We start from the raw sequence: 24,663 nt of genomic DNA on the forward strand, positions 1-24,663 counted from the left end.
CCAAACAACATTTCTCGACCTTGGAGGTTATTCTGCAATATTCACGAAAATTTGTCTTTTATTTCTTAAACAGTGAGTATTTACATTGCATATACTTTTTGAAGTCAAAATTCAATTTAAACTCAAAATTCATGGTTTTGGGCATTCTTACTAATAGGGAAAATAGTATACCAGCATACTTATGTAGAGAACATTTTACAATGCCTTCATCTTTTACAATATTTTACACTAATATGAAGAACCACCATCAGCGCTCCGAGCCAGTGAACAGTTGAAAGAGAGGCATCTCAACTACAAGTACAGTAAAGCACGCTTATAAGGAAGTGCCAGGGACAGGCTATTTTGCATTGTTCTGAGCGTAATTCGTTTTATCTGTCAAGTTTACAACACGCAATAGTCACAGGGAATGAAAATTGCTTCACTGTAAGCATCATATCATTATAAGCGTGTTTATTAAAGCCGTGTTTTACTGTATAGACTCTAACACTATAATATGCACTGCCTAGTGCGATCTTTGAGGTCTGAACTCTGAGAGTCAAAAGAAACGAACGTCACAAAAGATGATAGTCTATGACAATAAGACAAATGAAGTGAAACCTGACCCTTGTTACTTTAAATTCCACAGGCCATGATCAACTTCTTTATGAGGTTTCATTAAAAAATACCAATAATACACCTATTATGTTTTGCCTCTCAGAAAAATCAAAATGAAGATGGAATAAAGAATGATTTTCATTTTTATTGATGTTTGCAGGAATAAAATCAGCTAAATATACATCATTGTGCTCCCATTGTCCTAGAAGTAGAATGTACAATCCTTGTTACACTATGTACATGTAGCTGTCCTTGCAACTTATTACATAAAGCCACTCAGAGATGATATTGTGCTGTACGGTGTGACTCTGGGGTGTTGTGTTGCTGTATTGTACTTGCCAGGTGTAATCCTAGGATTCTGTGTTGCTGTATTGTACTGGTGTGACTCTAGGGTTTTGTGTTGCTGTATTATACTGGTGTGACTCTAGGGTTTTGTGTTGCTGTATTATACTGGTGTGACTCTAGGATTTTGTGTTGCTGTATTGTACTGGTGTGACTCTGGGGTTTTGTGTTACTGTATTGTACTGGTGTGACTCTGGGGTTTTGTGTTGCTGTATTGTACTGGTGTGACTCTAGGATTTTGTGTTGCTGTATTGTACTGGTGTAATCCTAGGATTTTGTGTTGCTGTATTGTACTGGTGTAATCCTAGGATTTTGTGTTGATGTATTGTACTGGTGTAATCCTAGGATTTTGTGTTGCTGTATTGTACTGGTGTGACTCTGGGGTTTTGTGTTACTGTATTGTACTGGTGTGACTCTGGGGTTTTGTGTTGCTGTATTGTACTGGTGTGACTCTAGGGTTTTGTGTTGCTGTATTGTACTGGTGTGACTCTAGGGTTTTGTGTTGCTGTATTGTACTGGTGTGACTCTGGGGTTTTGTGTTACTGTATTGTACTGGTGTGACTCTGGGGTTTTGTGTTGCTGTATTGTACTGGTGTGACTCTAGGGTTTTGTGTTGCTGTATTGTACTGGTGTGACTCTAGAGTTTTGTGTTGCTGTATTGTACTGGTGTGACTTTTGGATTTTGTGTTGCTGTATTGTACTGGTGTGACTCTGGGGTTTTGTGTTGCTGTATTGTACTGGTGTAATCCTAGGATTCTGTGTTGCTGTATTGTACTGGTGTAATCCTAGGGTTTTGTGTTGCTGTATTGTACTGGTGTAATCCTAGGGTTTTGTGTTGCTGTATTGTACTGGTGTTATCCTAGGGTTTTGTGTTGCTGTATTGTACTAGTGTAATCCTAGGGTTTTGTGTTGCTGTATTGTACTGGTGTAATCCTAGGATTTTGTGTTGCTGTATTGTACAGGTGTGACTCTGGGGTGTTGTGTTGCTGTATTGTACTTGTGTAATCCTAGGATTTTGTGTTGCTGTATTGTACTTGCCTGGTGTAATCCTAGGATTTTGTGTTGCTGTATTGTACTGGTGTAATCCTAGGATTCTGTGTTGCTGTATTGAACTGGTGTGACTCTGGGATTTTGTGTTGCTGTATTGTACTGGTGTAATCCTAGGATTTTGTGTTGCTGTATTGTACTGGTGTAATCCTAGGATTCTGTGTTGCTGTATTGTACTGGTGTGACTCTAGGGTTTTGTGTTGCTGTATTGTACTGGTGTGACTCTGGGGTTTTGTGTTGCTGTATTGTACTGGTGTGACTCTAGGATTTTGTGTTGCTGTATTGTACAGGTGTGACTCTAGGATTTTGTGTTGCTGTATTGTACTGGTGTGACTCTAGGATTTTGTGTTGCTGTATTATACTGGTGTGACTCTAGGGTTTTGTGTTGCTGTATTGTACTGGTGTAATCCTAGGATTTTGTGTTGCTGTATTGTACTGGTGTGACTCTAGGGTTTTGTGTTGCTGTATTATACTGGTGTGACTCTAGGGTTTTGTGTTGCTGTATTGTACTGGTGTGACTCTAGGATTTTGTGTTGCTGTATTGTACAGGTGTGACTCTAGGATTTTGTGTTGCTGTATTGTACAGGTGTGACTCTAGGGTTTTGTGTTGCTGTATTGTACAGGTGTGACTCTAGGGTTTTGTGTTGCTGTATTGTACAGGTGTGACTCTAGGATTTTGTGTTGCTGTATTGTACAGGTGTGTACTGGGGTTTTGTGTTGCTGTATTGTACTGGTGTAATCCTAGGATTCTGTGATGCTGTATTGTACTGGTGTGACACTAGGGTTCTGTGGTGTAAGAGTGACACTAGGATTTTGCGTTGTGTGTGTGACACTACAACTTTTTGTTGCTGTGTTGTACATGTATGTGTGACACTAGGATTTGTGTTGTTTGTGTGTGACACTAGGATTTTAAGTTGCTGTGTTGTACATGAATGTGTGACACAAGTCCTCGTCCAAGAATTCTAAAGTCGTCCACAATGGCCTCAAGGTTAGGCACCACAGTAACGTCCTTATCACCCGATTCCATCGTCTTCACTTTCCTCCCCGCCAAATGGGACACCTGCAACAATATCAACAAGATCATACAGAGTACACAATGCATACCAATAAACATACAGCAAGAATGTGATTATCACTATTAATTACTGTAGTATATATGACATTCACAGGAACACGCAGGACCAGATGTATATTGTCTTTGAACCTGTACAATGCATACATTTACATATGGATAAATATGTACACTGTTCATGTACACATAAATAGGTACACATGTATAACCAACTTACTTTCTTGCACAAAATATATATCAAACAGATTTGATCACTGACCTTGAAATCTTTGGGGGTGAAGGCCGTTGGTTTCCATAACACTGCTATGTACTTTCCACCATATTTGTCATAGAAGAACAGGGCAAAGTCACCATATATCTCCTGTCAAACAAACACTCAAACTGTTGAACTCATTTTAACCATTTTGATACTTACAGATTCATTGCTGCATTAATATAGCCCTCTCCCTTTTTTAGAAAGTGGGGGAGGGGTTGGTTCAGAAATATCTGATCATAAAAATAAATCAGAAACAGAATCTCTATTGCAGTTAATGGCATTCATGTAAAATTTAATGCATGTACATTCTAATAAAAAGATAGATACCATATCATCTTTCATGTAATCCATCCAAATTTTATAACAGCTAAATACAAAAATAAGTGAATAGAATTTATTGATAGTATATCATCAACCCTGAGTTTGTACAAATCAAGTATCACCTTGAGTTCATTCAGGAACAGAGAGGGCGGGTCATAGTCATACACAGGGAAGTACTGGAGCTTGTCCATGGGGTCAGGGATCTTAGCAACACGACCTTTTGTCTTCACAGGAGGCTGACTGACTTCCCGATCAACTGCTTCATGTTGCCGTGGCAACTGTTTCCTTGCCAGATGTATGATGAGGTCATAAGTCTCCAGTGGAGGCCGGAAAAGTTGCTGTGGAAAATAGATAAATCAGTCTAAAGGTCAACATCATTGCTGAGGATTTACGATAATATTTGATTACTTGATGCGCAAACTTCAGCTTAATTATCTGTGAATACACCATTAATCAAAGTACTGAAGTACTGACGGGAGTTGATTTTATCGATTATCATTTATTTTACAATCAGCAATATGTGATTTTGCATGGCAAGTAGTATCAGAAATCGAAATATTTCTGAGAAATTGTATGGGTCCAGGCAAGATTGAACTCTAGTTTTGTTCTACCAAATGCTTGACTGTCTCCGTTTATCTCCGACAAGCAAGAGAGACTCTCTGTTTTGTCGTATATTAACAGAGACAGCCGAGAGTCTGGTTGAACGAGACTAGTACATTGAAGTCTAGCATATGAATACATGCATACGACCTTAAAAAAATATCTAAACTGTTTGTATCATTTAAAATCTTACTATTTTCATGGTATTAATAAATAGGTTTTCTTGGAAAACAATGCTTCAGAATACATTGCATTGAATTTATCGATTATTTTCAGGAACTATGTGTTGTCAGCGGTATTGATTAGTGCTTAGGTCCAAACACTGTTTCACTTTCGGTTTGCCCGAGTAAGTGCATAGGAGAGTCACTCCCAGTCACTCCTAAAATCAACTCCCAAAAATGAAAGAGACTGTAAAAGCTCAGAGGATCTATATTATTATGGTAATTGACTTGACTAAAACTGTAAACCCTGAACACATTCAGGGATTCTCATACTGTTTCTTAATACATGTAGTCAAACCTCTCTGAAATACCGTATAACGGGTAATTTTTACTGCTGTGATTTTTTACGAATTTGTCTTAAAATAGGGCGATTTGAATTTTTACACGTAATTTTTTTACGAATTGGACATGTCCGTAAAAATTAAAATCATCTGTGGTTAAAGGGGGGAAATTTTACCGTGACTTTGTTACAGTTGGCATTGTAGATACTAGTTCAAAATAGCTTCGTATCCCCGCCATTGTTACTGAGTGATTGAAATCTAGCTACTAACGTGGTTTTAAAAAATACTCAAGCCTGAATAGAAAGATCTGAACTGTTTTCACCACGTGACCAAAAACGCTAAAATATTATAATACCTACATGTACAGCCGTCAGGGACTGAGCTGAAGGTCATGAACATTACTCTCATACGTATGATGTAGAAAATTTACGTGCGGTGTGTTTTCACTTCTGTGAAAATTTACGCGTTTAATTTTTACGGATTTATAAATCTCGTAAAAATTAGTAAAAATTAGCAGCACGTAAAAAATACCCGTTATACGGTAATCACATGAATATATAGTTTGTTAAAAAGCTCTACTGAGTAATGTATTGTTTTTTTATGCATTTAATTACTAGTCATACTGATCTGTCTTGAAGTAAAAATGACCACAAATTAAATGAAATGCTCAAATGAGAGTCCCAATATTAAGCTTTCGATTCACCATCTGATATTTCTTTGTTTAATTTCTGCACCTTAAAGCTGGAGTTGTCTGCCCCTTCCTGTATGAGTCGGTTGAGGACATCCAGTGACCCGCGGGCTAGAACGACCAGTCGCTGCAGTAGGGGGGCGGAGGGGGCGTGTCTGGTCCAGGAGGAGGCGTGTTTGTCATACGGAGTGGACAGGAACATGAGGGGCCGTGAGGAACGCTCCCTCTGGAATCTGCCCAGGATCTCCTGGTAGTCTTCAGCTGTAGAACAATGGCTGCTTGTTAATCTCTTGATATTTCATGTACAAGTTAATGTCAAAAGTTCTCCTTTCTGATTCTGATACATGAAGATACCTATACTCTCATCCTTGAGATTTAACATAATACCAATACATAATATACTTTGTACATGTGTAATGGATCCTATATAAACTATCACACAGGCCCGTACATGTTGATCAGTTGACACCTGTAATTAAGCACTTACCTGTAAACTCGTCGTTCAGATTGACCATCAGTGGACTGTTCTTCCAATCGTGGTTACCCACCAGGTAAAGGAACCGCTGAAAGCCCACCATTGGTGAACTGGAAACAAAATAAGTCTACAATAACTGAACTCAAAACCTGTCTATGTCAGAAACTTTCCTCTACACAACTCATCACACTCGGTATGAGATGGATGAGAGCTTGCTATAAATAGCCATACTAGATGAAAACTTTTTCAGAGGTAGTTTTAACTAAATATAAATCAAAGTACTGAAGTACTGACAGGAGTTGATATTATCGATTATCATTTATTTTAAAATCAACTTATCTTGCATGGCAATTAGTTTCTAGTCTATATTTGAATTACACACTTTTTTATAATATGAATTTTTGACTTTTCCGACAAGAATTTCTATAAACCCCATATGAATCTTGTTGTGTAATATTTAAAGATAGATTTCAAACTATGTATTAGTAATCAAAGCAGTTCTAAAAATTGTATGGATCCAAGCACTATTGATATCGAACTTTTAGTGTCGTTCAACCAGACGCTCGGCTGTCTCCGTTAATCTCCGACAAGGTTGATATATTAAACTCTGGCGTAAGAATACATGAGACTGTAAAAATATCTAAATTGTTCGTATTATATAAAATCAGACTATTTGCAAAGTGTTTATTGATAAGTTTCCTTGAAAAACAATGCTTCATCATACATTACATCGAATTTTTCTATTATTTTCAAGAACTAAGTCTTGTCAGCGGTGATGATTTGTGCTTATGTCCAAACACTGTTTCACTTTCAGTTTGCCAGAGTAACTGCATAGGAGAGTTGATTAAAATCAACTCCCAAAAATGCAATATAATTTATCCTCATCAACCAAATAGATTTTGTCAGCAATTTCTACAGGATCATTACATTAAATCACTGACCACCTGGCCAGTGTTGAGTAGTATGTCTTTACCTAGGTGGGGTGTACGGTGACGGGTGGAGATACAGGTGAGCCACTATGATCTCAACTGCTTCATCACACACAAACTCGGCCAGGAGTTGGGCCGCGATCCACCGCTTGACCAGCCTCACCGTGGAGCTAAACGAGGCATGGAGCTGCTGGATCCTGTTAACGTAACATCAAACAGGGTCAGAAAAATAATTATCTACCATAAAAAATGGACACTATAAAAACAGGATTGGCAAATTAAATATGCAATATCATAGATATACAATACTAAAACAACATGAAACAGTTGAGGTTTAAGTTCATTTGTTTCGTATTGAGTTTTATACACAACGAATATGACATTACATTTGTCAATTAAACCTGAGAGACCCCTACCCATGCAGCGTTCTACTAGGAAACCAATTCACATAATGTGATGTTCCTACCCATGTGATGTTCCTACCCGTGTGTTGTACCTACCCATGCAGTGTACTGGTGAGGCGGGGGAGTCCCTGGATCTCTCTCTCCAGGGTCAGGGCTTCCTCATTGTCCTTGTACTTGACCATCCCCTCCGGCGTCTTCACCATCTTAGTAAGCGCGATCTCCCGCGTGTATCCCAGCACCACCCGGAACACGTAGTTGTCCTGCCATGAAAAAAAAGATTAGTCTGAGTCATTAACATGCCAAAGATCTCAAAGAAGTCCATCTTCCACAGTTAAGGGTTTCTTATCAGTTCTGCCTAAAGTACATGTATGTTTAAAGTTAAGCAGGTTAGAAAGCTTTGAACATGGAAGTAACAGTGCACTGCCTTTACTGCCTTCCTTGGACAGATCTTTACTGACTTCCTTGGAAAGATCTCCTGGTTCTATGCATCGGAAAATATTGAACAGACTGTATAAGGGATTCATGTAAATGTCAAAACTATGTCATTGCCAAAATAAACCCCTTATTTAGAATCTTATTTTTAAGAATGTCTCCGATTGGTTAATACAGGATGCTGGTTACCTTGACAATATCAATGTGCCTTGGGTACACAGAGACTGGAAAACCATACTGTGTCTTTATTGACTCTGCAAGCTGTATATGGAAGGCAGCCATTAGTCGGTTAAATGCTTTCTTCTCATCTGGCCATTTCCCACTGCCCTCCAGTAAACAGATCACTACAAGGAAAGATCAAATTCTTCACAATCAAGTACTAATCCAGTAAACAGATCAAAGAAAAAATCAACCTTCTTCACAATCAGGAACGGACTTATTATTACTATGTCACATAGTACCATAGCTCTGATCACTGCAATACTAAATGTACATAATTATATTGTGGTATGTTTATTGCAAGATTAAATGTACTCTCTATGTATACCGGTAGTTATTTTGAAGGTTGGTATTCATAGGTACCAGCACTCAGAAACTGTTGTTGAGGCTCAACTAGATTTATAATTTTGTCCTGTTGCAGCAGTTTCTGGATAAAGTACAATTCTAGATCACCTACCATTGAGTGACATGTTATATTGTGGACACTGTTTGGTGTAGTTCTGGGGTAGATCCCTCCCTCCTTTTTCCACCACATGTTCTTTGTTACACAGCGCCGGTAGTGGAGGGAAAACCTACACAAATATCAATGTACACCATTAGGATGGCACTCACAGATTTGCTAAACTTTTCCAGCACATTTCCTTTTATGTACTAAAGATTGCATTTCTATATAAAAGCATGACAAAACATAAGAATCACCTATCTAAAATCACTATCCCTCTACTGCTCACAGAAATAGATCATGCATAGAGAAAATCATACACAAAACATATAATTACTAGATATATGTCCATGTAACATGAATGCTCTGCCTTATATTACGATTCACATTTGTCTTGAAAATGAAAACAATTTCAATTTATTCATTGACCAATTAAGGGCCCTCAAGGGGCAACAGGATGAATGTACAATAATCACTCATAATGAACACACACTGGTTCACAACAAGGAAAGAGTTGTACATGTTTAATTGAAAGGACACAGACATACAGAATTGCATTCATGAATCCTTATATACACTTCATGTATCTCTGCAGAGGTTTAATTGTTAAATAATTTTCATCTTCATGATTTGAATCCGCCATTATACGCAGTAAATGTACATGAAACAGAAAAAAGAAACATTAAATGGCAAGCTGTCTGTTAACTTCATTCATAGGTGCCCTTGAACACTGACCTCTGAGTATCTGAAGACGGGGGCGGAGCCCTGAATGGAATTGATTGACAGGGGGAGGTCCTTGAGGTTCCTCAGTAGTTTACAGAGTTCATCGTACTTCTGTATCACGTCGTTATGCTGCTCCTCTCCTGTCCCACACACATCATCTGAGTCGTTATTTACAGGACATTGTAACAAAGGATCCAACTGATCAACAAAACATTTCACTGACTCTGAGCTGATTCCAACATGCCTGCAAAAAGAAATCTTGGGTTTTAGGAGTTCTTGTAAAATGTTGCCGAATATACATGTATTTGACAACATTCTAACAAATAGTACTGGATGTATTACATATTGACAAGAAACTTACCTCTCTAGAACATGTTGTACAACTCGGCAGCACACCATTCGTTTCTCTGACAACAGAGATTTCTTGGTCCATGGAACAGCTTCACACACGCTGCCATCTTTAAATCGACGGAGTTCGGACCGGTCTCCCCAGAAGTCGAGGAACTCCTTGGCCTACATGTTCATGTATGTCAAGTGTTACATGTATGTTATAAATCAATAAGTACATTATTGAGAACCAGAAGTCATGGAACTCTATGGCCAATGTCATGAGTTATGTTATAAATCAATCAGTACTTTATTGAGAACCAAATCCAGTTTTTCCTGAGTCTTATTACATGTACCATCGGCAAACTCCTTGAACTTTTATCAATTTGATGAATTATGATTGCCTATTCCATTGGCTTTTTCTAAATTTTGTGAAAGAAATCTCACCAATAAAGTGATAGCTAACTCCTGCTTATGAAGAGTCATCACATATCTGTAATGATTTTTATAAATATCTAAAAAGTAGAGAGATTTCCTTTCTAAATAGTGACTGGAAAACATTAAATTGATATAAAATCAATGAAAGTTTAACAAACTAGCTGACAGTCAGCTAGTGTATGGAGAGACTAATCAATAGTTTTCTTTATGTTTGACTCTTTATATACCATACATACATGTATACCAACAAATATCCCTGCAGACCAATAAGTACTGGTATACTGGTACAGGATCATGTGTTATGTTAACCAACTTTTATTCGCGTGCAAAAAATGTGTGCAAGGTTCACGAGAGCCTCATTGCTGGAAATAATTTTTGCCATGGACTAGTATTGCCATACAGTCGTTATAAAAAAAACAGGTGTGGATAAGGCTTGGTAAAAAAAAGTCACTGCAAAACAGTTCATCCCAGGTAAATTGCAAAATAAAGTCGTCGCAAACAATGGTTGGTTTACATTGTATATCACAGAAAACAACAACAAACCTCCGGAGACTCCGCGGATGGTCCCTTGTCCAGGACACTGAAGGCGAACTCCGGGTTCAACAACAGTCCGACATGGACTGGCTCAGATGATTCGCAGTCCGAAGGGTCACTAGTGATGTCCCACTGTCAAAAATATGGGGCAGTTATATCTTCTCCTATCTTTCTTAAATTTCCCTTACATAATATCAAGGTACATGTACATTTGAGCGAAATTATCATGAGTTTTTGTCTGATAATCTCCGACTGTTTTACTTTTTCTCTTGATTAGATGGCTTTGAAACAATGAATTTTTAGTTCCCAGTAAGTACTCAGACAGTGTAAAACAACTGAGCCATTCAATAATAAATAAGAATAGTTTATGCCTTCTAAAACAAATAGCAATAAATGTAAATGTAAGAATCCATTAAAAGATGGTTATGGCAAAGCACCAGGGATAACAATTCTGATTCCTTATAGTCGCTATTTGCTCTATTGGATTAGAATAAATACAACTTTACAGCAGGGGAATGAAACTTAACTTTGTTGTAGACATGAAATCCTTAAAATAATAATGTTTGCTGTGACCTTATTTTTCTATACAGGGATCTAAGATCATACCTTGGGGGTCGGACTCTGTCTGACCTGTGTGACACAGACCCTCTGCCCCAGTCCGCGACTGATCAGGGCGTGCAGGTCTGACCCCAGGGACTGGACAATGTTCCCACCATAGTCTACATATTTATTCTCTATACCCAACTTTTCTACTTCAGTCTTGGAAATGTTCTGGATTCTGAAAAATCACATGGAATTGGGAAGGTCTATGTATATCAATAATACACTGTACATCTCATTCATACTTTGGTGAGTGTTTATTCTTGATGACTACTGTTAATAACTCATTGTATAAACAGTAAAAGATTTCACAAGTTTAACACATCAGGTTTTTAAAAATTGTTTTAAAGATAATAACATAGAAAAGTGACATAAGGCTGCCTTACTGAAATGTGACATCGAATTTCCTGAAGAATTCCACAGGCGTCATGAAGAGGGCAGCAAAGCTGTCCATTGAGTGGTTCTCGAGGAACTTGAGGGCCAAGTCTGCCTCGTGTCGAACCTGTCAAACAACAACAGTGTCTAAATCATTACTTGACGTAGATGGGGGCAATTTATACACACAAATAATATTAAACAACAACAGTGTCTAAATCATTACCATAGATAGGTGGAGACAATTTATATACACACATAATATGAAACAACAACAGTGTCTAAATCATTACCGTATTAGGTGGAAGCAGTTCATATACACACATAATATTCCTGTCTCAACATCAATCTGATAGCACCTGTCCACGTTCTAATAGTACCTGTTCTTTACTTTACCTGACCCACCTCCTCCCTCCTCTAATATCAAATTGAAATATTACAGACCCATTCTTGTGTTAATACAATGCACTGTGTAATGACATGTCAGTTATTCACAATAATTCACAGGTTAAGATTTGTAAACAAAGACCAGAATATACTTTCTTCAAACTTAATGTGATGTAAATTGGAATGATAATGACTACACAGAACTAGCACTAAGATGTATGTCCCTACCCGATCATAGAGGCCCTTGCTGATATCTGAACACAAATTAACGTAACCGGTGACGTCCACAAAAGTAACGGCGAAGTGCTCGTAAAACAAGCAAGGGTCGGGCTGCTCAAAGGCATCAAAGGATGAACACAGGGTCAAAGGCTCTTTTGTCCAATCGCTCTGGGCTAAAATATTAAAACAGATTTAAATATTCTTCACATTTATCATGCATTCATAAAAACACTTGTATAATGTGTTATTAATTATCAATAAATTCAATTATTCAAGGGCATATTATCATTGTTTAGTATAAAATTGAGCTATTTAGGATGGAAGTTTACCAAGATGAAGAATCACGTTCCGCATGACTTGGTAGCTGCTCATTAAATGGTTGATTTTCCGCTGAGTGATTAAATACGCAACAAACATGGAAATCAGAAATCCCGAGAAACCGCCAAACCCCTGAAATATAAACATCTTATAAAACCTTGTTACATGGATATCTGATTAATTACGCAATACCTGATATTCTTTGAATTAATTCAATAAATATCTCATAGATACACTCAATGATAAATGAAAGAGCTATGTGAAAATCATTCGTTAACCTGGATCTAGCTGTATAATTTAATCCAATGTAAACTTAAGACAAATCTGAGATACTTTTTTTTGGAAATTAATTTCTCATAAAAGTGATATATAATGAATTGAGTTCGTAGGTAAATAGTTCCTGTTTGTGCATTTACAGTAAATTTCAATGTACAATATAGTTGACTCCTGCTCCATACCTGAGTTAGCTCCCTTTGTCGTAGCCAGACTTTGAGGAGAGCGATTCCGTCCCTGAGGTTTGGGTTGTCCCCCAGCGTGCTCTGTAAGTAGGTTGCGTTTTCCCTCAGAGTCAGATCTTGGAGGACAGTGTTGTTGTAGAAGGGTGTGGGGGAGGACTTATCTGTAATAAAATCACATCTCAAGTGTAACTATGGTATAACGTAGATGGTGAGGGGGATGACTTATCTGTAATAAAATCAAAACTCAATTGTAACTATGGTATAATGTAGAAGGGTGAGGGGGAGGACTTATCTGCAATAAAATCACAACTCAAGTATAACTATGGTATAATTCTCACACTAGTATACACAGCAATGTACAAGGGGAAACGCTGTTCATAATATAACATTAATATTTCTGAGGATGAATCCTACATGTATCCAAATCTTTAAAATATCCTTGGAGGAATATTCTACCAATATAAAGTCTGATGATATATATCAGTACTGACATTTACATTTCTGAGGAGGACTCCTACCTATACATAAGACGGGTGAGTAATAGCTTTAAGATTTTTTAGGAGGAGTATCCTACCTGTATCGGAGTCCCCTGCCCCTTCCTCAAGGAACCACTGGCGACGGACATTGTTCTTACTGATGTGGAACCGGCTGAGTTTGAACACCCCATCCTCTGGTACAGCGGTGATGTTTAGACAGACTGGCCTGTGCTCTCCACCTAGAAGTTCACGAAAATCCAAGTCAGTTTACACCTCTACACTGTTTATCTGAATGTACAGCACAGAAATACAAAAATCTCCAAGACATTCAAATGAAGAATTTATTCTGAACAGAGTATTGGATGATAAAATGGTACAAGTAAATAATAAAACCTTAATGTATCAAAACTTTCAAATCAAAACATATTTTGTTCAAAAACTTTCAAGTGTAAAAATCACATATTTTGCCTTGTAAAAAAATGAGGTGTTTTTCGAATTGTTAACTAAGAGCTCCCCTTACTTGGAAAGTTTACAATCAGACTTGGCTTCAGTGCATTTCCATGGTGATATGTGTACTGGAGATCCTTCAATCCATAAATCTCGTGCAGCCTCTTGGCAATGACAGCTAAATAGAGGGCTCTTTTCCTCAAGTAACGGTGATTCATGAAATCTTTCTCCTGAAAACACTCCTAAAAAAAGTATATACATGAGATGAATTTAAAAAAAGAAAAAAATCATGTCCGAGTAGGTATAAAACTAAAATCTTAAACAAACACAACACAAGACATCCCTATGTTTTTAGCACCAGCTTCCAATCTAAATGTAATAAAAAAAATTCAAATCTTCCATATGTACACATAAATGAGAGTAAAAATAATTGTACAAAACATTAACCTGGGGAATGACCACCACTAGATCTACAGTAATGTTGGGCTTGATACAGGTCCCGGTCACAAAGCTGCCAGTGGTCAGGATTTCTGTGGGGGGCACAAACTGGAACTTTCCTTTAACAGCCCTGGGTTTCTGATGAATTGGAGCCTTGATGTTCTTCAGCCATTTTTGAGACTGCAACTGATGAATAAAAGGTATTTTTGTTAAAGTACAAAATGATTTCATGTACATATTTGTATTACTAATGGTTTGATAATGAATTAGATTTTTTGTTATCAATACTTGTAATTTAATTTCCTGCATGTATTTGCATGGGACATAAGTCATTATTGATTAACAGCTTAATCATTCGTACATAAATCCCATTAATTTTAAAAACACAATACTGAATTCTTGCATGGATAAAGCAACTGAATAATGAGTTTACAAGAATGATACACTGAATAATAAGGTAACAAGGATGATACACTGAATTATAAGATAACAAGGATGATACACTGATTAATGAATTTACAAGGATGACACACTGAATAATAAGATAACAAGGATGATACACTGATTAATGAGGTTACAAGGATGATACACTGAATAATGGGGTTACAAGGATGATACACTGATTAATGAGTTTACAAGGATGATACACTGATTAATGAGTTTACAAGAATGATACACTGATTAATGGGGTTACAAGGATGATACACTGAATAATAAGGTAACAAGGATGATACACTGATTAATGAGGTTACAAGGATGACACACTGAATGATGAGGTTAGAAGGGTGATACACTGATTGATGAGGTTACAAGGATGATACACTGTCTAATGAGTTTACAAGGATGATACACTGAATGATGAGGTTACAAGGATGATACACTGAATGATGAGGTTACAAGGATGATACACTGAATGATGAGGTTACAAGGATGATACACTGTCTAATGAGTTTACAAGGATGATACACTGATTAATGGGGTTACAAGGATGATACACTGAATAATGGGGTTACAAGGATGATACACTGATAAATTAGGTTACAAGGATGATAGACTGATTGATGAGGTTATAAGGATGATACACTGTCTAATGAGGTTACAAGGATGATACACTGATTGATGAGGTTATAAGAATGATACACTGTCTAATGAGGTTACAAGGATGATACACTGATTAATGAGGTTACAAGGATGATACACTGATTAATGGGGTTACAAGGATGATACACTGAATAATAAGGTAACAAGGATGATACATTGTCTAATGAGGGTACAAGGATGATACACTGAATGATGAGTTTACAAGGATGATACACTGTCTAATGAGGGTACCTCGTGCTCCACGGTTTTCTTCAGTGACCTGATCATCTGAGACACGGTCGTCACAGCTTCCTCCATTTGTTTCCGTCTCTTTGCCTTCAGCTGGACTTCATTCAGTAACTCACTGACCTAGCAGAGAAAATAAAATAAAGAAAATATAAATTAACATAATGAACTTTATACATGTAATACATAATGCTGATTGACTTTCAAACAGCACATCTCTACAATTTCAGTGTCGCATACCTGAAGTCTAAAGAGGCTGGAGTGAAACAGGTTCTCTGTTTCCTTCAGTTGATTTAACTCCTCATTGGTCGGGGGTCGATAGAGCTCTTTTTTCGAGATTTTGGCTTTTTTCTCTGGCGGTGATTTGGAGTTCCTTGCAACACTTTGGTCTGCATCATCTGTATCACCCTCTCCATCATCACAAAAACTTTCATCTGACTCCGAGTTCTCTTGATCACTGTCAATACTTTCAGCCAATGCTACAGACTGCTAAAAATGTTTTAAATAAAAAATTCTATAAATAATCGTATGAATGATAGTGTAGTCACAGATAAGAATACAGTTATGTGATTGTAAGCTGTATATTCAATTTAAATGTTGAATTGTAGTTATCCTTGGATTGATATATAAACATTCCTTAATGTGATAGGGCAGATATTGCCTCTGCTGGCGTTCAAACACTGGTTCTAGCAGAGACGACGCCAGCCTCTGATTCTGTTACACAATCCCAATTTATCCTTAACTATTTTATACCTTAATTTTTATACCATAAAAAGGATTTCTACAATAATCATGCAATTAATGCATGCACGTTTAAAATAACTTAAATACCTGTTTTCTTTTCATGGTGACCGATGACTGAATTGGACCACAGTTTTCATTAGTTAGTGACAATATTCAGTATTGGATGATACGATGCATGCTTCACATGGAAGTCGCCATCTTGAAAAATTACTGATATCTGATCCAAATCCGGAACATAAATAAATCATCATAAATCGTAATTCATTTTTGTAGGCATATTTTACCTTACAAAATTATATACTGATTCATAAAATCGTTTCTTTTATGTGTTATTTTATTGACATTTTTAAAAAAGCCACGTGTGGAAGAAATCGGAACATACGGTTCTAAAATTAGTGTCCTCTTGTAAATATCCGATTGGAATTTAGAGGTGATGGGATGGATTCTCTCGAAATTCTAGATGAAAAACTCACTGAATGCCCTGCTAATAGTGTAAGTTTTTACCCGTAAATACATTTATTTCGTGCAAATTAGCAATGACTTGTCTTCTGTCTTATTAATCATCGAAACGTTCCACAAGTCGGCCTTACCACTTTAGTTTTCAAAATGCAGCTAATATGCCTACTGTATCCCAATACTGCTATACATTTTTATTTATTGTTTGTAGGAGGATGCTGGAAGAAGCTCTGTTTGTGAAGGCTGTCCTGGCCAGACTTTGTGTAGAATGCAAGGTTAATCAGTTAATATATGTAATAGGGTGCATTTTATGATAATTACATTCATGCATATCATTCATATTTCATCTTCAACATCATCATCATCATCCTATATTCTCTATTTTACATGTACATATTTAGAAACGGACTACTATCCCTATAACTCCCTGTCTTTTATGCATCTATCAAGTAATCATTATTTAATTACATATTCTAGTGGCTTCTGATATTTTATAGCCCTAAGTCATTTCACCTGTATGGTCACTTACATACATGTGGACAGGATCAGGTGGTTTACTTAGCCAATAGTATGTTTTTATAATTTTTCCCGCTTTAACTGAGTAGCCTTTGTGACAGACCAAGGCTAGTATTCCTAGGAGTAAGACCTAATTTCTTCAAGAGATGATTTCACTTATTTATTTATTTCATTAACATATTTGAAGCAGTCATTTATATTAGAGACTAGCTACCATTGTCAGAGTAATCTGCAGGATTGTGCATGAAACCTTGTTCCATAAACAGGGTTTAAATCCTTTAATCCTATCCATGTATCCGAATAAAATGAAGAACCCTTAAAGTGGACTTGTTTAATTCTTTGGGACAACCCACTATCACATATATTCTACAAAGTAGAAGTTAATATCTTGTACACTTTAATCTAAGCAAGATTCATCAAGACTAAAAAATTTTGACTGACGTCTCTTTTGGAAGAGACGTTAAAAATTGAAGTCTTTATGAAAATATTTTTGTAAGAGATAAATCATTTGGAAATTTTATTGGATGAACCTATTGATGTAAATTTACGAATACAAATTGATACATGATTGAGTGATGGTCAGAACCGTCTGAATACCGGCACCAGATAGCTCAATTGGTAGAAAAGGTTTGAATCCCTGTCTTGTCCATCATTATTTCTACCATTCCTACCTTTACAACATTTTTCACAAACATAAATAAACAGACAAGTTTAGTTACTGGCATCTGTTGGAAAAAACACTTCGATGAAGATTCAGTAGGCCAGGTTTGATTCTGCGCCAATCAAGTTTTCTCCCTTTCTATTATATTTGAATACCTATCGGACTTATGGGTTGATACTGCGAGGTGATGGTGAACAAGGTATGTGAACTTCATGAACAACACGACATATTAAATCCTTTAGGGAAAGGAATGTGACTATTTAAGAGTCAGATTAATGACTAGTAGGGACCAGAAAATCTGTAGCAAAAGCACTGGACTCAGATTTAGAGGCTGGATTTGAATCCCATTTTGATCTATCATGTTTCCTCCCTTCCTGTTACTTAATTCATTTACTTTTTAATACTTTATGATGGTAATGAAAGTCTGAGTTGTGTTGCCTGTACTTTGAACCATTGACTTGGAGATTGTTTTACTTTTACTTTTATTTTTCTTTAGGTGGAGCAGATCCTGACCAAGAAATAATAGATGTAAGAATGGGTGCCATTAAACACAAGGTTCTGATTCTATCTGGAAAAGGAGGTAAGTTGTAAAGTAGATAACACAGTGTCTTCTTATAATCTGCCAAATGAAAAAGGTAATTATCTTAAATGACTTGCCTTTGTTCATTTAGTTAGATTCTTATCACTATGTTGAGCATTGTCAACTTTTCTGCAAATTGAAATGTCAGTGAACATGAATATTTATTCTATAATTTCTTTTAACCCCAATAGCTAAAGCCATCAAAAAAATTAAAGGGTTTCATCATTTAAACAATGAACCTGTGAAAATTAAAATTGTTTTTATTGCATTAAACAGACACAATATCAAACCTTAGAGTCTCATGTAACCTTTTTTTTGAAAACAAAATTACAAAGTTCGTTTTTTTTAAGGTGTTGGTAAATCCACTGTTGCCTACCTGTTGTCATTGGCTCTTGCTAGATGTCAATCATCCAAGGTGGGTGTGGTTGACCTAGATATATGTGGACCCAGTATTCCTAAACTTTTCAATGTAGAAAACCAGCCCATTGTACAGTCACCATATGGATGGAAACCCTTAGTGTAAGTTTTAACAACCATTAGATGACCTAAGTGTGTTAGAAACAATTTAAAAAAGATTATAAATTATTTTAATTAATGCAGGTACAATTTTTATATATACAGGTACATGTATCTTGTTTTATTTAGTTACATGCATTGTTATACTTATCTAAATCTTTTTAAATATTATAACTGATGAAGGGGCAAATTATCCTTTTGCAGATCACCAAATGAAGACGTCAAAGTGATGTCTGTAGGTTCCATGTTGGATTCTGATACAACATCAGTCATTTTCCGAGGGCCACGAAAAACAGGTTTACATTTATAGTGAATAAGAAATGAGTTTTCTTTGTCGTTGGTGAAAAATTATTTCAATCAATAAAGACAGTTTCCTAAACAATATATTAAATGAAATCTCGTCAATTTTAGGACTAATCAAAAGATTTCTTAAGGATACATTTTGGGGGAAATTGGATTTCTTGATTTGTGGTGAGTGATTCTTCAGAGACTTTACATGTATATGTTTCTTAATAAACAAAACATTTCACAATATTTATTCTGACTTCGAACTAAAGACAGGTTATTTCACTAGATACTCCTCCAGGAACAAGTGACGAGCACATGGCGATCGTCAAACTTCTGAAAAACGTCAAACCAGACGGAGCCATCCTAGTCACCACGCCTCAAGATGTTGCCGTGGCAACCATTAAAAAAGAAGTTAGTTTCTGCCGGAAGATGGGAGTGGCTGTCCTTGGTCTGGTAGAAAACATGAGTGGACTGGTGTGTCCTTGCTGCAAGGTCAGTAACCAGAGTTAGAATACAAGGCAGTTTGAATTTTACACAAGTTCCACCAAAAACTAATTCTGGATCATAATTTCTCAATCCATCTTGTAAAATTGAACTGCCAGGTGAAACTTTTGATATTTTTTCTTTGTTAGGAGACATCTGAAGTTTTCCCTGGGAGAGGAGTTGTGTCCCTTGCAGAGAGTCATAACATACCCATATTAGGAAGTCTCCCCATGGATCCAGTAAGGAAAACAATAAATAAATTGAAAATCTTTCATTTTAATATTCAATAACATGACTTCACAGAGGCTTCTGTTTTTGCAACAGATATTTTGTTGACAATACAGTAAACTTTGCAGATCAGGAAATCATTTTTTTGTTCATTTCCCTAAATTAAAACATTCCAAAGTTGGATGTAAATACCCCTGAAAAGAAAAATGTTTTGAAAAAAATTATACCTACTGGAACTTTCATTGTAGCCAATACATGTATGTTGAGCAGTCACAAACAAAATTTCAACAGATCTTCAAATCCCAGTATTTGTTTTGGTCCTTGACTCTGATCAGTTTAAGAAATGATTGATAATTCAGGACAAAAGAACAACAACTATATAATTAAGATAATCTCAAATCAATGTCATTTATCTACTTAATATTAATGCATCTAATATATAGTATATAATGATGTGCTTAAATGTCTTTCCAGAAGGTAACCGAGTGCTGTGAGAATGGCAGAAACCCCTTGGAAAATTACCCAGAATCCCCTACTGTCCAGGGTGTTATGGAGATATCTAGTCGTCTGATTGGCCTAGTCAACAATGGTTGACCTCAGTGAAAGTACCCCTCTTTCCACAGTATTATAAAGACCCAGAGAAAGGGAGAGAATCAAATCCTGTAGTGTGCTAGACATGAACTAAGTCAAAGTGGCTTTTACTTGCTGCTGAAGTATTCCTTTGACACCAAAGTAACTCAACTTCGCAAGGAGGAGGTCAACGATAGTGAATAAATGCCATATGATAATCCACAACATATACATTACTAAACAATACAGGGAGAGAACAAGGAAGATGTTTCTGTGTTCTGGTGCTAGTACATTTTTACCTGTATAAGTTGTATTGTATCAGTTGTTACAAATAAACACATTGTATTAGTTGATACAAATAAACACATTGTATCAGTTTATACAAATAAACAGTGACTGTGTATTCTCTGTGTATCCTTACGGTTTTCATTTTTTTTTAAATTGTACATGTGTATTCTACAGAGAGATTTTGTGTATATTGAATAATTATTTTGGTGCTAGCTTTCATTAGGATGTTCATTATGTAAAACATAAATATATTATATGTAATATAAACTGAAAAGAATTAATATTGTGAATTGGTTTAAAGTTTGTATTTTGATAGTCGTAAGAATGTATGAAAAACTTTTTCCATCTTAATTCAATCTTGTATAATTTTAATTTCAATTTCTTTATTGACCAATTAACATGGGAAAGGTCCTCAAGGGGCAACATGAAGATAGTTCAATAAACATTCAATAAACATACATGTATAAAAGAGGGAAAGAGTTGGATGATTGAAAGAGCTAGGACAGACATGGACATTTAATGTGTGTGTGTGTGTGTGTGTGTGTGTGTGTGTGTGTGTGTGTATATATATGTTTCTATACTCAATAAATATGTATGTTTATATCAATGTATACATTCTGATACAAATTTATATTGTGAATAGTGTAATAAAGAATTTATAACTTTTCTGTATTTCTATTCAAAATTACTTGAATTAATTATAATTTACAGTGTAATTAATTAGTAGTAAATAGTTCATTGCAGTCAAATCTCATCAATTGTCAAAAGTTCTTAGGATGTTTTTTGTGGATGTTCTTCTGTATTTAATGATTATTTGTAGAATTCATAATATCAATTCATGGGTAAGGTTTATCCATGAAAACTGCGAAAATTGATCATCTCCTTCAAACAGTAGAGATACGCTATTGTTTTAAAAATTCAGTTTTCATTCAAAATCCATCTGTTTTTAGCTCACCTGAACCGAAGGTTCAAGTGAGCTTTTCTGATCACCCGTTGTCCGTCGTCCGTCCGTCCGTCCGTCTGTCTGTCTGTCTGTCTGTCCGTCCGTCTGTAAACTTTTCACATTTTCAACTTCTTCTCAAAAACCACTGGGCCAAATTTAACCAAATTTGGTACAAAGCATCCTTATGGAAAGGGGATTATAAATTGTTAAAATAAAGGGCACAGCCCTTTTCAAAAGGGAGATAATTGCGAAACAGTGAGTATAGGGTGCATGTCTTTAAAAATCTTCTTCTCAAGAACCACTGCACCAGAAATGCCAATATTTACACAAAAGCTTGTATATAGTGAAGATTCTAAATTGTAAAAATCGTGACCCTCGGACCAAAACTGGGGCCCCAGGCGGGGTTCAAAGTTTAACATAGAAATACATAGGAAAATGTTTAAAAAATCTTCTTCTCAAGAACCACTGCACCAGAAATGCCAATATTTACACAAAAGCTTGTATATATAGTGAAGATTCTAAATTGTAAAAATCGTGACCCTCGGACCAAAACTAGTGCCCCAGGCGGGGTTCAAAGTTTAACATATATAGAAATACATAGGAAAATGTTTAAAAAATCTTCTTCTCCAGAACCACTGCACCAGAAATGCCAATATTTACACAAAAGCTTGTATACATAGTGAAGATTCTAAATTGTAAAAATCGTGACCCTCGGACCAAAACTTGGGCCCCAGGCGGGGTTCAAAGTTTAACATAGAAATACATAGGAAAATGTTTAAAAAATCTTCTTCTCAAGAACCACTGCACCAGAAATGCCAATATTTACACAAAAGCTTGTATACAAAGTGAAGATTCTAAATTGTAAAAATCGTGACCCTCGGACCAAAACTGGGGCCCCAGGCGGGGTTCAAAGTTTAACATAGAAATACATAGGAAAATGTTTAAAAAATCTTCTTCTCAAGAACCACTGCACCAGAAATGCCAATATTTACACAAAAGCTTGTATATATAGTGAAGATTCTAAATTGTAAAAATCGTGACCCTCGGACCAAAACTGGGGCCCCAGGCGGGGTTCAAAGTTTAACATAGAAATACATAGGAAAATGTTTAAAAAATCTTCTTTTCAAGAACCACTGCACCAGAAATGCCAATATTTACACAAAAGCTTGTATAAATAGTGAAGATTCTAAATTGTAAAAATCGTGACCCTCGGACCAAAACTGGGGCCCCAGGCGGGGTTCAAAGTTTAACATAGAAATACATAGGAAAATGTTTAAAAAATCTTCTTCTCAAGAACCACTGCACCAGAAATGCCAATATTTACACAAAAGCTTGTATATATAGTGAAGATTCTAAATTGTAAAAATCGTGACCCTCGGACCAAAACTGGGGCCCCAGGCGGGGTTCAAAGTTTAACATAGAAATACATAGGAAAATGTTTAAAAAATCTTCTTCTCCAGAACCACTGCACCAGAAATGCCAATATTTACACAAAAGCTTGTATATATAGTGAAGATTCTAAATTGTAAAAATCGTGACCCTCGGACCAAAACTTGGGCCCCAGGCGGGGTTCAAAGTTTAACATAGAAATACATAGGAAAATGTTTAAAAAATCTTCTTCTCAAGAACCACTGCACCAGAAATGCCAATATTTACACAAAAGCTTGTATATATAGTGAAGATTCTAAATTGTAAAAATCGTGACCCTCGGACCAAAACTTGGGCCCCAGGCGGGGTTCAAAGTTTAACATAGAAATACATAGGAAAATGTTTAAAAAATCTTCTTCTCAAGAACCACTGCACCAGAAATGCCAATATTTACACAAAAGGTTGTATATATAGTGAAGATTGTGAAAATCGTGACCCCCGAACAAAAGTGGGGCCCCAGGAGGGGTTTAGATTTTAACATATATAGGAAAATGTTTTAAAATCTTCTCAAGAACCATCGTGCAACTGTTTGGGATATTACTATGCATACATGTACATCCTTAAATAATGTAGATTCAAAAAATTGTAACTCCCGGACAATTGATGGGCACCAAGAGGGGTTCAAAATTTAAACATTTTAAAAAACAAAGGAAAAGTTTAAAAATTCTCAAGAACTACAATGTTTTAGTTAGTGGAATATCTATGCATGCATCCTTCGCTTATGTAGATTCCTAATTCGTAAAATCGTGACCCCCGGACCAATAATGGGGCCCCAAGATGGGGTCAAAGTTTATTATAGAAATATAAAGGTAACAGGTTAAAAAATCTTCTTCTCGAGAACTACAATGCTTCAATTTGTGAGATTACTATCATGCATACAACCTTGGATAATGAAGGTTCGACAGTTTTGAAATAGTGACCCCTGGACTAATACTAGGGACCCAAGATGGGTTTAAAGTTAAATGTAGAAATACCGGTATATATGGAAAATGTTTAAAATCTTCTTTTCGAGAACTACAATGCATCAATTTGTCAGATAACTACGTAAGCACCCTCAAATAGTGTAGATTCGAAATTATAAAAGCCGTGACCTCAATCTAATACTGGGGCCCCAAGAGGTGTTCAAAGTTTAGCATAGAAATATAGAGGGAAAATGTTGAAAAATCTTTTTCTAGGGAACTATAATGCTTCAGCTTGTGAGATAACTATGCAAGCATCCTTAAATAATGTAGATTCCAAATAATTAAAACTTTAGCACTGGACTAATACTGTGGCCCCAAAAGGGGTTCAAAGTTTAACATAGAAAGATATATTGAAAATGTTTTTAAAAAGTTCTTCTCGAGAACTATAATGCTACAGTTTGTGAGATTACTATGCAAGGATCCTCAAATTGTGTAAACTCTAATGTAGTGGAACCAAGAGTTATCTTTCTTAATGTTCTGTACAGTCTGAGAGTTATTCCTCTTGAAGTGGAACTCTTCTACGTTCAGTTTTTCAGGTTGTGTACGTGTGGTCCCACCGCAGTGCTACACATTTTCATTCCTATGTTACTATTTATGTTGTTCAAGCCAAC

At 36.2% G+C, this 24,663-nt stretch overlaps 2 protein-coding genes across 2 annotated transcripts; one reads left to right on the forward strand and one right to left on the reverse strand.

Moving 5' to 3' along the window:
- Positions 1-719: 719 nt before the first annotated feature.
- LOC128175578 (nucleolar protein 6-like) lies at positions 720-16,359 on the reverse strand. Its single transcript, XM_052841328.1, has 23 exons — positions 16,221-16,359; positions 15,630-15,878; positions 15,396-15,512; positions 14,073-14,249; positions 13,699-13,867; positions 13,277-13,417; positions 12,703-12,863; positions 12,256-12,376; positions 11,936-12,099; positions 11,332-11,447; positions 10,952-11,123; positions 10,355-10,477; positions 9,408-9,559; positions 9,059-9,290; positions 8,339-8,453; positions 7,852-8,006; positions 7,327-7,490; positions 6,871-7,023; positions 5,910-6,007; positions 5,469-5,683; positions 3,755-3,970; positions 3,315-3,416; positions 720-3,043 (listed from the first exon to the last, which is right to left on the reverse strand). Exons 1-23 carry the CDS (start codon positions 16,233-16,235, stop codon positions 2,885-2,887), a joined length of 3,486 nt encoding a protein of 1,161 aa, XP_052697288.1. The 5' UTR covers positions 16,236-16,359; the 3' UTR covers positions 720-2,884.
- A 162-nt stretch (positions 16,360-16,521) lies between these two features.
- On the forward strand, positions 16,522-21,662 carry LOC128175580 (cytosolic Fe-S cluster assembly factor NUBP2 homolog). Its single transcript, XM_052841331.1, has 9 exons — positions 16,522-16,625; positions 16,801-16,864; positions 18,263-18,346; positions 18,697-18,865; positions 19,067-19,158; positions 19,274-19,333; positions 19,437-19,642; positions 19,783-19,872; positions 20,336-21,662. The coding sequence occupies exons 1-9, from the start codon at positions 16,572-16,574 to the stop codon at positions 20,453-20,455; spliced, it is 939 nt and encodes a 312-aa protein (XP_052697291.1). The 5' UTR covers positions 16,522-16,571; the 3' UTR covers positions 20,456-21,662.
- The last annotated feature ends 3,001 nt before the right edge of the window (positions 21,663-24,663 follow it).

The sequence above is a fragment of the Crassostrea angulata genome, chromosome 3 (genome assembly GCF_025612915.1).
Source record: "Crassostrea angulata isolate pt1a10 chromosome 3, ASM2561291v2, whole genome shotgun sequence".
Taxonomy (NCBI): domain Eukaryota; kingdom Metazoa; phylum Mollusca; class Bivalvia; order Ostreida; family Ostreidae; genus Magallana; species Magallana angulata.

Excerpts from the sequence above, each read along its gene's own strand:
- LOC128175578 (XM_052841328.1), bottom strand. Across the intron at positions 10,478-10,951 it reads GACAGAGTCCGACCCCCAAG|TGGGACATCACTAGTGACCC; the intron begins GTATGATCTTAG and ends TATTTTTGACAG. Across the intron at positions 9,560-10,354 it reads CATCCGCGGAGTCTCCGGAG|GCCAAGGAGTTCCTCGACTT; the intron begins GTTTGTTGTTGT and ends ATGAACATGTAG.
- LOC128175580 (XM_052841331.1), top strand. The coding sequence starts at position 16,572 with ATGGATTCTCTCGAAATTCTAGATGAAAAACTCACTGAATGCCCTGCT. Across the intron at positions 19,643-19,782 it reads TGGTGTGTCCTTGCTGCAAG|GAGACATCTGAAGTTTTCCC; the intron begins GTCAGTAACCAG and ends TTTCTTTGTTAG. Across the intron at positions 19,873-20,335 it reads GAAGTCTCCCCATGGATCCA|AAGGTAACCGAGTGCTGTGA; the intron begins GTAAGGAAAACA and ends ATGTCTTTCCAG.